This window comes from Neodiprion pinetum, chromosome 1 (assembly GCF_021155775.2).
Source record: "Neodiprion pinetum isolate iyNeoPine1 chromosome 1, iyNeoPine1.2, whole genome shotgun sequence".
Classification (NCBI taxonomy): Eukaryota; Metazoa; Arthropoda; class Insecta; order Hymenoptera; family Diprionidae; genus Neodiprion; species Neodiprion pinetum.
The window spans coordinates 30,706,431-30,719,820 of record NC_060232.1 but is presented as its reverse complement, the minus strand read 5'-3'; the positions used below and the strand labels follow the sequence as shown (position 1 = coordinate 30,719,820).

Here is a 13,390-nt window from a genome sequence, read left to right as displayed (position 1 = left end):
TAGGGAGAGATAATTACACCTATCTCATCCTGACAAGCAATATGTTTCAGAGACTCGGCGTGTTTCCGCTTTGGTAATCGTGTCTCTGGTTACATGCAGGTGTAAATAGTTGCCAACCGCAGATGATCTGCGCGACTTTCTTGTCGACAATCGGGGCTGCCGCCGCGCGAAGACCCGACTTTTGATTATCTAATCTTAGCTCGCGGTGTGTGCCGAAAGCTTCGGAACTTGCACGGGCTTTGGGCGCGCCTATTGTCTTCAATATGTGAGGACAATGGTGGAGAGGCTTGTCCGAATTTAAACGTGCCTGGAGATCACATAGATTATACTCCACAAACAGTTACCCGTGAACTGCCCGACCGTAAGGTAAGTGTACCAGTTATTGACCATGTCCTAATTACCGATCTTTATTGGTTGTATCTGTTTGATCCTTAGTTCTAAAATTACCAAAAAATTAATTTGTAGTGTCTAAACCTCCGGCGATTGGTTTTATTCATCGAGAAACTCACAATTTGTGCTGTCAATTTATAATCTTGGAAAATAAAAGGGTCGGTAATTGGATGTAAACGTGTCAATAACTGGTACACTTACCATATATAACACGTAAATTTAGATAAAGTCTCGACAGATCCGATTAGCCTGGGTATAATTGAGATTAAGGAAATTATGTACAATCAGTTATCAACGACTCGTAAATCGAGAAATTAACCGAACAGTATACAATAATTTATGGATATTTGAAGATGATCGGATTCCACGGACTCGTGACTTATGGAGAGCATTACGTCGTCATTGTACATAGCCACTACAAACCTACATAGAATCTGGCTATATCCAATTTAGTCAAAACGAAATAATAATTTCGATCCACGGACACGTGTGCCAAACGCGCAGAGTTTGTTTATCCGCCGAAAGTCATCGTTCAAGGTTTTAAACACGCTGACGTCGTATTTACATCACCTTGATTACACACTGGGAGTTTGATGAATATTGTTATTTGGATGGATAAAAAAAAATTTCTATACCGAGGTGAATAGAACTGCGCTGCAGCAATAACAATAAAAAAAAATTATATAAAAAATAGAATTATCTCTGCCTAACTAATTGTAAGCAAAGATTCGTATACGTTTACCCGATGATGCGAACAATCTTTTTCTTTTCCCACAACACGATTATTGTTTGCTATGTGAAAATTTCACAGACTTATTTTTAGCATTTTCATGCTTATTTTCGGAGACGATGGTTCTGCCAGTTTTCTACATGCTTGTATCTTTCTTTTAGTTTTTATTTTCTTGGCGATTCGAAATGTTTACGCGAGTGTTATACTATATTATTATACCCACACGTGACTTTGTTACGACACGTGAATCGATCAGCTTCACGTGTATTCCTTCATTCACGCGTTAAATTTGTTCTATAGAAAATGAAGTAGTGATAAAAACAAAATTCATCCATCTTATACTCGCGATTCAGTCCTTTCACAGCGTTATGGAATTTCTTCAGTAAACGATCAATCGTCGTTCACACAATATCTACAGGATAGGGTTTAGAAGGATGTATGCCGCATTGCTTTTACAAAAGTGATAAAATTCTAATGTACGTTTAAAAATTTTTATCCTAATAGTAACTAAACGTCGAGTCGAGGGTATGCGGTAAATTTGTTTTCGCAGGAAGTATCACGCCACTGAAAAAGCTCCGGTTACACCAAACATAAATTAAGTATCACAGAGTGCGAAAAATGCTCAGTATCCGAATGACGTAATGTTTATGGACATTCGAAATGGCATATTACAACTGAAGTATAATTTGACACGCATCATAAATATTTCTGGGAAGAATATGAGTCAGAATTATGTTATTAATCATGCACAACATGTTTGACCTACGTCGAAGGTGCGACAACCCGATAACGAAGTTAATGAATGAGTGACGTATCAATGTTTGGCTTTTTCTTTCGTGCGGTGGGATCGTACGAATACAATCACCGAATTCCAAAATTCCTGCGAGACGTTATCCGTGTATGGTCTACAGATCAACGGAAGTGAGGAAAGAAGAGTGATTGTGATCGGGCACGCGTGGAAATGTTGGCACACGGGATTATGCGTGCCGTGGCTACTTTCGAAAACAGATTCACGCAACGACGATGACGCGTCAATAAAGAAATAGGTATGTACATATACATTCACGTATCCCTACATACATGCATGGACAGAAGGACCGGACGACGTGCGCCTGATGTTCACACACAAACAACAGAGACGCGTGCGTCGAGGAGAAACATTAACGGATTGAACCTAAGGTGTAATGAAAAAGGTTGGAACGTGTAACGAAACAGGCCAAAAGGAAATTCTAGCCGTCGTTGATCGCGAGCCAAAACGGTAACTCGCTGGTGTATAACTGACCATACCCTGGTGCGAATGCGTTATACGAAAGTCGAAAGTTAAACCCACGGATCCGACAAACCGATTCTACAATTAGGTGGACGCATTTATGTTTGATACAACTATCTTGACACTGGCCCACTTAGCTCTCTATTTGTCAAGTTTACGCCTGTGTATATCATTTACAAGGAGGCGCAGCGACGGATCCGAGGGTCGGATAGAAAAAAGGAGGAATGCTCCGGCGATTAGAGAGACGACTGTCGTTTATCCCTCTCTGACATTTCTATCATCGTGCCGAGACACGCGCGCGTATTTGAAACTAGACACAAACACAGGCACGATTATTAAGCGAGCCGGTCGGCCCGACGCGACACGCGTGAGCCAGTTATCGTCGCGTCAAGATCTTCGCGGCGTTTCCACAAGACAACAACCGTTGGACGAGAAGTGAAACGGTTATAGTCAAGCAGGTAACTCGGACTTACTTTCGGTGGAAAACCCGTGGACGAGGTTGACCGAGGCTGTTATAGCCAGGACGAAGAGCAGGGACGAGGCGGCTGCCGTGAGCCTACGAATATAGCTCCACCCCATGTCGCCCCTTTCGATGAAACACGACGCACTCCTCTTCCGTCGGATTCACCCTCCCAGCTTCCTCCACCGCCGCCAGCACCACCACACCACCACCAGCACCGATTTGGTAAACACTAGCGGACGACGCGGCGAGAGTCGGAAACGTCTTGCAATCAGAGCGCGCGAGGCATCCGACTTTCGAGCGAATGTCGCTCGGTTCAAAGGTGTCGCCGACGTCGATGTGAGACCGCCGGATTCCTAAGTCTAGCGTTTTGCTAGAAAATAGCGATAAATCTCGTAACTCAACTCGCGTGTACACCCGCTCCGCACGATTCTACACGTCTCACTCGCCCGGGCGACACGGGAGGAACTGGTGTGATGCACCGAATCGCGCCACCGGCGCGCGCACCGTTGTGTGGAGGCCGATGACGAGCCTCGCCAGGCACTTTTCTCCCTTCGCCGGGTCCGTCGAACGTCGCCGCTCTCGCAACATCCGATTTTTACTCTCCGGTTTTGCCTCCTACCCACCATGCCGAAAAGTTGGCATTTAACAATTCGCACCCCCCCCTCCTCCTGCCCTACGCGTACCCGCAGCGCTTACGGAAAACCCCTCGATCCAATCTTACGCGAAATTCGGGACTTTAGGATTCGCGCATTCGTGGACAGTCCTGAGGGTGGTTACCAACCGGGGAAAGTCGGGCGATTCTCAAGTTGCTGGGAGGGTCTTGACTTCGATACGTTTTATCAACGTGTCTCATGGTGTCACTACCGATACTGCAGAATCCTCCTTCTTTCGTTTCAGGTTCTGCGTACCGAAACACCTTGTACACTTCGTTGTTGATTATGAATTCGAAATTCTTCTATGCAATTGTAGGATCGGAAGTACGGAAAAACAAAGTTTGCGGTTGCTGGTTTTCGCGGTGAAACCAAGTCAACTCACGATTCTGATTATTCCTAATCTGCGCACCTCGTACGCAGCGTATAAGATCGGTAGGCGACGTAACAGCGTGATTGGATCCCACGTGGAAAAACACAGTCGGTAAATCCGAACGGTGACGTCATTGGAACGATCGCCTGTTCCGTGACGTATCAAGCACATGTGTGTGTATTTGTGTAGCTACAAGCTAGGAGAGCGGCGAGACATGACTCGTGGGCTCGACTCTTGTTTACCGTTCCATTCCGCAGGTTTATTCCGGTCGATTAAAAATTGGTGACTAGTTTGACTACGACTCTGTTTCTTTTTTTGTTCCGAGTATAGAGGCAAAGCAATACGTGTCTCACTACTTAGTGCCCCGCATATCTCAAACACGTAAAACGGCCTAACAGTCCCATTCTATACGCAATATTGAACAAAAACACTCCAATGCGTTTTCATCTGACAAAGAAATAAAAAAATGGCATGGATTCTACGAAATTGCAATAGTAAATTCGTAGAATTAATGCTATTGTTTTGCTTCTGCGTCAGATAAAAATGCTTTGAAGTGTTTTTGTTCAAAATTGTGTATAGAATAGGGCTGTTGAGCGCTTTTTCGTGTTCCAGATACGTAGACTTTGATATTTGGAGATATACACGTCAACGTCGAAATCGACCAGGGCACCTCCTTAAAATTGAAGAGGATCGCCGCTACGTGTAACGGTGTGAAAACGTAGAATATGTAGAAAAGCATTAGCATTATGTTATGCGCAGAAGTTATAACTTAGACTTTGCATTTCCTAGTTACAGTTTCGTGTTTTCAAAACTTATTCGTTTCTGCACGTGAGGATTGACTAGCGTGGCGGATGTTTAAAATATCTCGAGTCCCACAAGTTCGCGAAAGTTTTTAGAGCGCGGCGTCTTTTATTTGCTACTCGTTGTAATTAAAAATAGATATCCGCACAGCTTGGAAAACCCTATTCGGGCTCACCTCATAGGCGTAGTACATTTCGTTCCCTTTGAAGGCATCTACTATCCACTCATTCCCAGGATAATTGTCAAAATTAATTTACGATTAATTTAAATCATTTCAAATGGTTTCTAATCTGTATAATGCGCTTATTATTTGACGGCGTATGCGGTAAACGCTTGGTGCTGCGGTATGCATGCTTCGTGCACTGCGTGTAAATTGTGCGGTCAAGTTCTCATGTCGCATGGTAATTAGTGGTGCTAAATGAAAATATTCAAATAATAATTTTACTACCGTATTCTGCGAAATGGCAGAAAATTTCATATTCATGTGATGTAGAAACTATATTTATGATAATTTTCAACTTTTTCCTCAGCATAAGTGTTTGTTAGTTATGGCACAGAGAACGATTTCGTGTTGATTTCTTATTTTTGCGAAGGATTTTAATTTCAATGTTTTTTTCTAGGTAAGGGTATTCCTTCTCGTACGTATTTAAACATACATTGTCATTTTGGCGGTTTCCAAGTTTCGAAGTAAATTTTTCTTGGCAGCTTCCACTTCAATGTACTTGGCGCAAGGTTTTTGCACCAGAGATACTTTTTGCGAGTGACAATCTTCCGCTCCCAGACAGCACAAAACTTGACGTCAACGAAAAGATGTCTAAAGGACGTCTTATGCGCCATTTTCTGACGACTTCAAGTTTTGTGCCGTCTGGGTTAACATTTGTATGTTTATTTTTATAGTTGAAAATTTGCTACGACGCATTAAATTCGGAAACATAATATTTAAATTACATTAATGAAGTCAACACCCGATGAAACGTTGTTGGAAATTGTCAAGTTCAATACATCCTGAATTAATATGCATTTCGCAGCCACTGTACGTCATACCTAGATACAAACAAGTACAAGAAAATAATTCGAACCAAAGTTCCGGGCTTTTATAGTGTTTTTATCTCGAACAGCCTTCGCTTCACGGCTTGAATATCGGTTAGGTTTCGTTCTCGCTTTCAGTTATCAGCAGTATAATTGTTTATTGATATTACCGACGACCCCAAACATATCCAATAATATGCATTCCACCGTATTATTCGTATCATAATACTTTTTGTGTTGCGAGTTGGCTTGAATTGAAACATATGGTAGATAACGAATAATAACAAATATCACCACACCAAACACATGTATGACATAGCTTCCACGTTATAGACGTAAGCGTATTTTCTGTTATCACGTTCGCCTCTTTTTTTCCTGTTGGTAAGATTTTATCACAATCCTCGGAACACTAAATTCGCATGCGTAACATATTTGTAAAATAAACCACAATAGAAGCAGGTTCGGGCATCGTACTACGTACAATAAAAGCTGACGCATCACGTGCGACGAGTAAATGTGATTTATTTTCTTGCAGAAAAATCTCAGGATAACTGCAGTCTACGTTTAAATCGATTCAATCGTGGAAGGCTCAGTGTAGTTAACTACGTACATGGTTTTATTAATTAAAAAGTGTTCCGTGACTAACGATGAAAATATTCTTTACTAGTACATCTATAGAACCGTTATTTTGTCGTAATCGCGGCAACATTTTTTGTACGGTAACAGAAATCTGTGGTAGATTTATACATGTTCGTATAGGCAACGAAACGACTGGTATAGCAGACTTTTATACAACTGTTTCAAAAAACTATCGAAACCTAATATAAAAATACATTCAATTTTTCTTAAATTACACAGGCTTGTATTGAGTATAACAGTATTCGTGATGCATAGATACATACAAATATTAATACAATAAATAAATCGATGAGTATTTGGTATCGGGATTATTAGGGGCTAAAACTAATAACTAGCCAAAGTGTCAACAGGATTTTCTTTCTGATGAATACAATCTAACGTTTAATACTTAATTGTATGTGTATATAATGCTATTGCCTAATTCAGGTAAAACAGTTTTTTTTTTTTTTTTATATAATAATAGTGTTTGAGAGTATAAATCGTTAAGAGGTTATTATTTTTAGTTATACTTTAAATACCTTAAAAATATTGTAACACTGGTGTACATCAGTTGAGCGATAGCAAAGATTCTATTCCATTAATCTTTATAGTAAAAATATTCGTATTGTCAACACACGAATTAAGCAGTACATACATATATGATTAGCTAAAAATTTTCCCGGCATCTTTACTATCATACACATATACACCAATCTAATATCTGTTCTGTGATAGTTATGATTTAGATCTGTGTGGATTCATAACAGCTTAAGTCTAAATTATTCGAGTTTATTTACTTTAATTTTGTTCTTTAACAGTCTGAAGAATGACCGGCGCCTAAGCCATTCACGTTACTTTTCATTGTCAAAATTCAATAAGATTAACTTCTCTGGTTAAAGTGTTAATTCCAGAGGATGTGATGACGGTAGATTTAAGATTTCGAACGTGAGATTTGAAGCTGGGCATGTTCTCCCAAGCTTGATCTCTAACCACCCCTTGATTTCTTGGGTACATGAGCAAGGGGTCTTTACCAGTTTTCTTACACAGCCTTTCTTGTAACGTAATCAGCCTAGATCGCCAATATTCGTAACTTGACTGTTTTAGTATCATTACCCACTGCTCGACTTTTGATTCCGATTGAGCGCTAAAGACATGACGCTTATCATGCTCATCCCTAAACGATATACTAAATGCAAACGCACCCTCAGTCGTTGTATCCAAATTAATACTGCAGTTTTCCAAAACCATTACACCCGAGGGCTGCCTCTTGTCGATTTGACCAAGGTCGTTGATGTTGAAGTAAAAAAGCAGGTTCCATCTTAGCTTGAACCATTTTTCTTTAAAACCTGAAAAACAAATACAAATTATATGCTTATGTTCGACATGAGTTTCTTAACAATGTATTTTTATCACTGCAGTACTTTTCTAGTCTTATCAAATAAAGTGATACAAGCATTGGTTTGTGAATTGAAAAACAGTTTTTTGCAGAATGTTTTGTTCTCTTGATTTGCTTCTGTTTTGAAGTCCAAAGCAGTTACCAAATATTTAGTTGCATTTCTCGGGAAAAAAAACACTGCTGGATACTCTCTTACTTTCTATTTCTTCGATATTGGTTTGTAAAATATCTAGCGATGTTTTCCTGTCTACTGAACCGTTAGATAATTTGCGGTGAGATCGAAAAAGTTCACCGTCTGTACAAATTCGTCCGTCACGGTCGGATGCAGTCAAAGTAAAAGTAATTACTGCAAGATAGTGCAGACTGTGTTCCACATAAAACGGTGTGTAAAAATTTGTCAACAATACTCTAAATTGATGCAATTTTCGTGCAGATCAACAATATCGCAACAAATGCAAATTACGTTTGTTTGATCTATATTTCTAAATCTGAACTAGAATAAATTTAATTGAATAATTGCACTACATACAGTTGACTGCTTATTTATTATTATATATTTAATAATTTTTCCTTCGAGATATTGTACTCTTTTAAACAGATCGCTCAATGCTTGTGTTGCAAATTACGTTGCAAAAAGATGAGATTTAGTATATTTAAACGCTTCTTGGATCAACGAGACTTCGTAGCAAGAACGAGACGCGCGAAGAGCGTCAAAACGCTAATATAATCATAATAATTCAACGGATATTTTTTGCCCGAAGGTGAATCCAACGTTGAAGATTAGCACGTCTTTGAGGTTATGTAAATGGATAGCGTCGATAGTAATTGTGACGCGGTGATTGCTGACGTCACGTTCTCAGTGTCAGGGAGTGTATGTGAGCTGGTTAAGCAAATTAGAGCTACAAGTTCGGGATAGGCCGGATAATTGTCAACTTTTTACGTACTAACCCGACTTGTGTGCTCTCTTGTGATTTAGTCGACCCTCGAGGTCGGCAGGTCCGTTGCTGGCTTCAGCGAGTTCCTTTTCGCTGAATTTCATTTTTTGAAAATGATTAACCTTCACAATACGACTGTCATTACGCAGCCATGGATATAAGATACTACCAATCGGTGTTTCTGCGTTTCTTATCAACCACAACGCAACATAACCTTTTTCAAACATCGACTCATCTGACAGATGAGCCAGTTATTATTGCTCAGGTTCCTCGGATTATTCCTAGGTGACGCTAGTCGTTCAAATTCCGTACCGTCGCGCAATTTGTTTCGCGCACATCTTGTACCCCGGTGTCGAACAAACGTTTTGAAAACTTGTTTCACGTAGACTCGTCGCTATTATTACGGACGTGATGTACCGCGAAGATGGCCAATTTTAACCCTCACCAGTTTCAATTTTGTTCAATTTTTTTTACCTACCAGTAGCTTCTTTAAAATAGCCAATTTATTTTCATACAAATTTCTATCCAATCTCCTCTGAGTCGCAAGTACGTTGACCAAGTATTAAAATCTTTACAATTTGCTATACTTAGTATTTACTGACTAAACTGTGACATATTTTCACCATTATCGAAACCTTCGCAGCATTGATAAAAGAATGCCGTAACCGAACAAATCTGTTCAAAAATCTTTTTTGTTGCATGCGAATATAACGAGCGGAAATGTATTCCTGCAATAAATAGTGATTCAATGACAAGAATACATTTCTTGGCACTGCTGTTGCGTATTTTTAGGTATTTGTATTCGGTATAGCGTGCAAAATTACGCTATTCCAACATTTTCACATTAGTGATCCGTAGACTTTGATGATGGTCAAAGTAAGTGACCCAGTGTCCGCACCTCGTCAAATTATTATTACCGTCATATCGTATAGGTACTGTTGTATATTTTCCTGTCACAGAAGCACAAATGGTCACGGCTCGTTCGCTAGCGCACGTAAGATGGAACGGGTTATTTTAACTAGAATGTTTCGAACAGTTAGATCTTTTCCTGAGGTGTACTGTACCGATTTGTTATAAGCGAAGTTTGCGATTACGGAGGTTTGTGAGTGATTGCTGAAGGCGCCATTGCGCTGGTACACTTTCAATATCGTAACCCCGTAGTGTGCAATTAATCGGAGCCCAGTCCATCGTAAACAAGGGACCACGATAACTAACGTGATTGCTTCCTGATCGGACTATTCGTGTTACAGTAATTAAATCGTTGATGGATTATACAGGCTGTAAAAATTATACTCATACGGGTATGTTTATAACGATTTAAATAGGACGGCTAATTCATCCGTACTTATTCATGTTTGTTTATATTCTAAAATTCTTGTGAATTCAGGAATGGAAATTCTGTATAATGACGATAAAAACAGTCTTTCGCAGGAAGAAGCTTTTTAAGTTAATCTGTAGCTGTATAGATTAATATAGAAATCGAAGCGAGAATCAGTGAAAGTCAAGGTCTAGACCGATCATTCGTAGAAAGAGATGTAAGTCCTTGATTAGATAAATTCATGGGCAAGCAACCAACGTTGTCATTGCACATGGTTATTTTAATCATCTACAAAACGTATAATCTAAGTACATATTTATCGTCGACACGAATGAGCAAGCTACATGAAGCAAATGTAATTAATTTCGACGGTGATTCGACTCAAATCTTCCTCTGAATTTCCACGAAAGTGTAAATATTTTTTCTCATGATCGGTGAGAGAATAATAACTTCAATAATTTTAATGTCATTTGCAATTAATACGTACACGATGTGCGTATAGATAGCTGCAGTTAACGTCTTGAGCTGTACGAGATGGGCACGGCGATTAATTGGTAGGTATGAGTAAAAATTTACCGTGGTGAATAATAAAAATACTTCCTCCTTGTATTAAGCCTATAAAATTGTATGCAAAAGTAAGAACAAATTTAAATAATCATTTTCCCATAAAGCGGACATGGAAAAGAAGAATAAAATTGATTCAGAAGGTGACTATCAAACGATCTACGCGTCGATGGCTATTACATGTAAATCCTTATAGCACGCATTTTTCGGCTTCCCACAACGAACAAGCCATAAATGTATCTAATTATTACCCTCTGTATAATGCCTCAAGAATATAATTGTTATTGGGGAGATGACCGTTGTATACGAAGTTTATGAATTTTGTAGTTTACTTTCTTTACTTTCTATACTGAGGTCGTAAAATGAATAGTAGCTTATTCCGTCACAGGAAATATATGACAATAATGGGAAAGTAAAGCATCGCCACAATTTCATTTTAATTTTTGCTGATCAACGAAATATGCCCAGCGCTTCAGTTTTTTAGAAGCATTGAGAATGTGGCCTTGTATAGCTCATGCTTTTTTTTCAACAATTATGTATAACAAATGAGATAAGGGTTTGCACTTTCTTCCGCGTTGTTGGCATACATAATAGAATTAATACATTTAATGACAGATTTTTCTTAACTTATTGGTCCGTGTTATTGTAATCATCCAATAATAATTTCTGTTAGCGAAAATTAACAATAAACCGGTGGCTTCTGAAGAAAAAACCACATCAACTTCCAAGTAAAAAGGGCATTTTCCTTACCAGGCAGACTTTTCAATAATTTTTTAGAAAGAACCACAATAAAGAAATATTACTTGCGCTCTTAAATTATATCCGGAAAATCATAGTATCAAGTGTTTATACTTTACGGAGAAAATTTTTTGTTATTTACTCTTCATGCAATGCGATATCCGTGTGATAATTCCTAATGAAACACTTTCATGTTAGCTTGCAGCGTTATGGAAATGGGAAAATCGTGAACAATTTTGGAAGTAGTCGGCATCATTCTGTCCTGACCAACAAGACGTCTGGGAACATTTCTCTGAATAAAAGATCCCGATGGCAGGACACGTGGAATAAATCTAACGTCGATTAGAAGCAGCTCTTTCCAGAGAATCGTTTCTAAACGCGAGGCACGAAGTTTTTGGGAATGTAATTTAAGAATGATAACTCATGTTCGGAATGGATCGTGCAGTCTGTACACCGCAAGAATCGTGCCGCCAATTCCATAGCGAGTAGTATTATTACACATACATCTTTGTTCCTTAAATGCATGGGCAACATGTGTGAGAGGTTGGACTTTTGCAAATTAAAACACAGAAAATAATTTAATCAAATAGCTACCAGACAGGTATGCTAAATAATTTTTTCATCTTAGGTGGATTGCAGAATGGCTTGAAACAGGTGCCAGTGAAGAATTTTTCGAAACTCATATCGAAATATAAATATTGCGCAAGTGGATCTTGGAAAATTGAGGTAAGCTTGTTGGGCTACGACTTTACAAATTTCAAACGGGTATAAACTTACGCAATGAAGAATAGCACCGAGACTTTGCCAGTTGACTCGAAGATATATCGCGAAATTTTTTGCCGAGATATTATACTTTGTACTTATCATTTGCAGGCCGAAACTACATTGACTTTTATGGGGTAATCCCCACTATTTTGTGATGAAACTCAGACCGTGTAATTGCCTCGTTATTACTTGCCCGGTGAAAGTAATACCGCAGATTTGTCACTTTTCGTAAATATGTTGAAAATGATTTCGTATCGAGTATGGATCATGTGTAGATTATTACGACTTATGTGACATGCTATGCTAATTCAGCAAGTTCGTAGAAAATTGATTCTGTGCCTTCATCGTTCGTATCGTAATCGATTATTTTTACTGCTCGTTGGTATACTGTTTTTTGCACTGCTATGTGTTTCGTTGCTATAGCGTAGTTGCCTTTCTCATACAGATGCAGCTCCAATCTGACCTGTACGAATAAAACTGCGAAAACAGGTACCAGTAATCCTTTGACCTTTTGTCAAGGCTAGGCGAAGACTTTGAATATTAACAATTTTTGTGATCGGTGTGACACTTTCTTTTTCTATTTACGAAAGGCGGTGGGTTTTACTTACTTACATATTTTTAATACATTGAACGAATTTGTTTTTCAGAAGAAGCAAAAATTGCGAAAACTGACAACTGAAATAAAAGGGTTCCAATCAACGTTGCGAATTTTCAATGTAGATATGAGCTATCGGTTTTTTCTATTAACGTTCATGGTGATAGGAATGTGTGACACGTTCGGTGAGACCAAGCAACTTTCGTCATCAAGTTATCCAAGTATTAGCAATTGATCACTTTGCACATTATAACATTTACTATAATACATTTCGGTTTATTGTATCATACAAAAATTCATCGTTTAAATTTTCATCGTATTTCCATGGCGAATTTGAAACAACTTTTTAGAATATCAAAATAATGGTTACATTTTCAACTTTTCTAAATCACTTCAATCATTTATTTACCCAGGTCAATCTTTTTGGCGAAATAATTTGCCGATTTCCTTGAATGAATCCACGTCGCCAGACGTTCAGCTAGAACGTGATACTCTCAGTTATCTTGAGCCTGCATCGAGAGCCAAACGGTAAACATTACAAAATTACAAGTTTGCTTGGCGTGAAATTGAGATTCCATTTAAAAGGGTTTAACATTTTGTGTACCTACTCGCAACATGGTTCTTGATGTTGAGCGTTACACAAGTTCAGTATTTTTACGGTACTCCTGGGCGTTGATTCAATTATACGAATTTAGTGAATTGAACACTTACGCCTGTACGTAGGAAAATAGTCACTCGGTACGATAAAATAGAAT

At 38.8% G+C, this 13,390-nt stretch overlaps 3 protein-coding genes across 11 annotated transcripts in view; 1 reads left to right on the top strand and 2 right to left on the bottom strand.

The window, feature by feature from the left end:
• Nucleotides 1–3,428, bottom strand: part of LOC124214829 (very low-density lipoprotein receptor) — a 29,933-nt gene extending 26,505 nt beyond the window's left edge. For 2 of the 6 annotated variants that reach the window (XM_046617520.2, XM_046617539.2), the window contains exon 1: nt 2,864–3,425. In XM_046617520.2, the coding sequence (XP_046473476.1) occupies nt 2,864–2,969 (106 nt within the window). In that variant the 5' untranslated portion in view covers nt 2,970–3,425. Of the gene's footprint in view, nt 1–2,863 lie in introns of all 6 variants that reach the window. The other 4 variants (XM_046617510.2, XM_046617500.2, XM_046617530.2 and 1 more) reach the window with 4 other exon arrangements.
• The window catches only part of LOC124214954 (uncharacterized), a 53,157-nt gene that overhangs the window by 38,188 nt on the left and 1,579 nt on the right, over nt 1–13,390 (top strand). Inside the window, exons 4-7 of one of the 4 annotated variants that reach the window (XM_069133067.1) lie at nt 11,474–11,756; nt 11,904–12,001; nt 12,688–12,820; nt 13,049–13,163. In XM_069133067.1, coding sequence (XP_068989168.1) covers nt 11,699–11,756; nt 11,904–12,001; nt 12,688–12,820; nt 13,049–13,163 — 404 coding nt within the window. In that variant the 5' untranslated portion in view covers nt 11,474–11,698. Of the gene's footprint in view, nt 1–11,473; nt 11,757–11,903; nt 12,002–12,456; nt 12,530–12,554; nt 12,600–12,687; nt 12,857–13,048; nt 13,164–13,390 lie in introns of those variants that run through there. The other 3 variants (XM_069133068.1, XM_046617769.2, XM_046617777.2) reach the window with 3 other exon arrangements.
• Nucleotides 6,212–9,513, bottom strand: LOC124214998 (pleckstrin homology domain-containing family J member 1). Its single transcript, XM_046617835.2, has 2 exons — nt 8,669–9,513; nt 6,212–7,670 (listed from the first exon to the last, which is right to left on the bottom strand). The coding sequence occupies exons 1-2, from the start codon at nt 8,880–8,882 to the stop codon at nt 7,189–7,191; spliced, it is 696 nt and encodes a 231-aa protein (XP_046473791.1). The 5' UTR covers nt 8,883–9,513; the 3' UTR covers nt 6,212–7,188.

Excerpts from the sequence above, each read along its gene's own strand:
- LOC124214998 (XM_046617835.2), bottom strand. The coding sequence starts at position 8,882 with ATGTTTGAAAAAGGTTATGTTGCGTTGTGGTTGATAAGAAACGCAGAA. Across the intron at positions 7,671-8,668 it reads CAAGAGAGCACACAAGTCGG|GTTTTAAAGAAAAATGGTTC; the intron begins GTTAGTACGTAA and ends TTTGTTTTTCAG.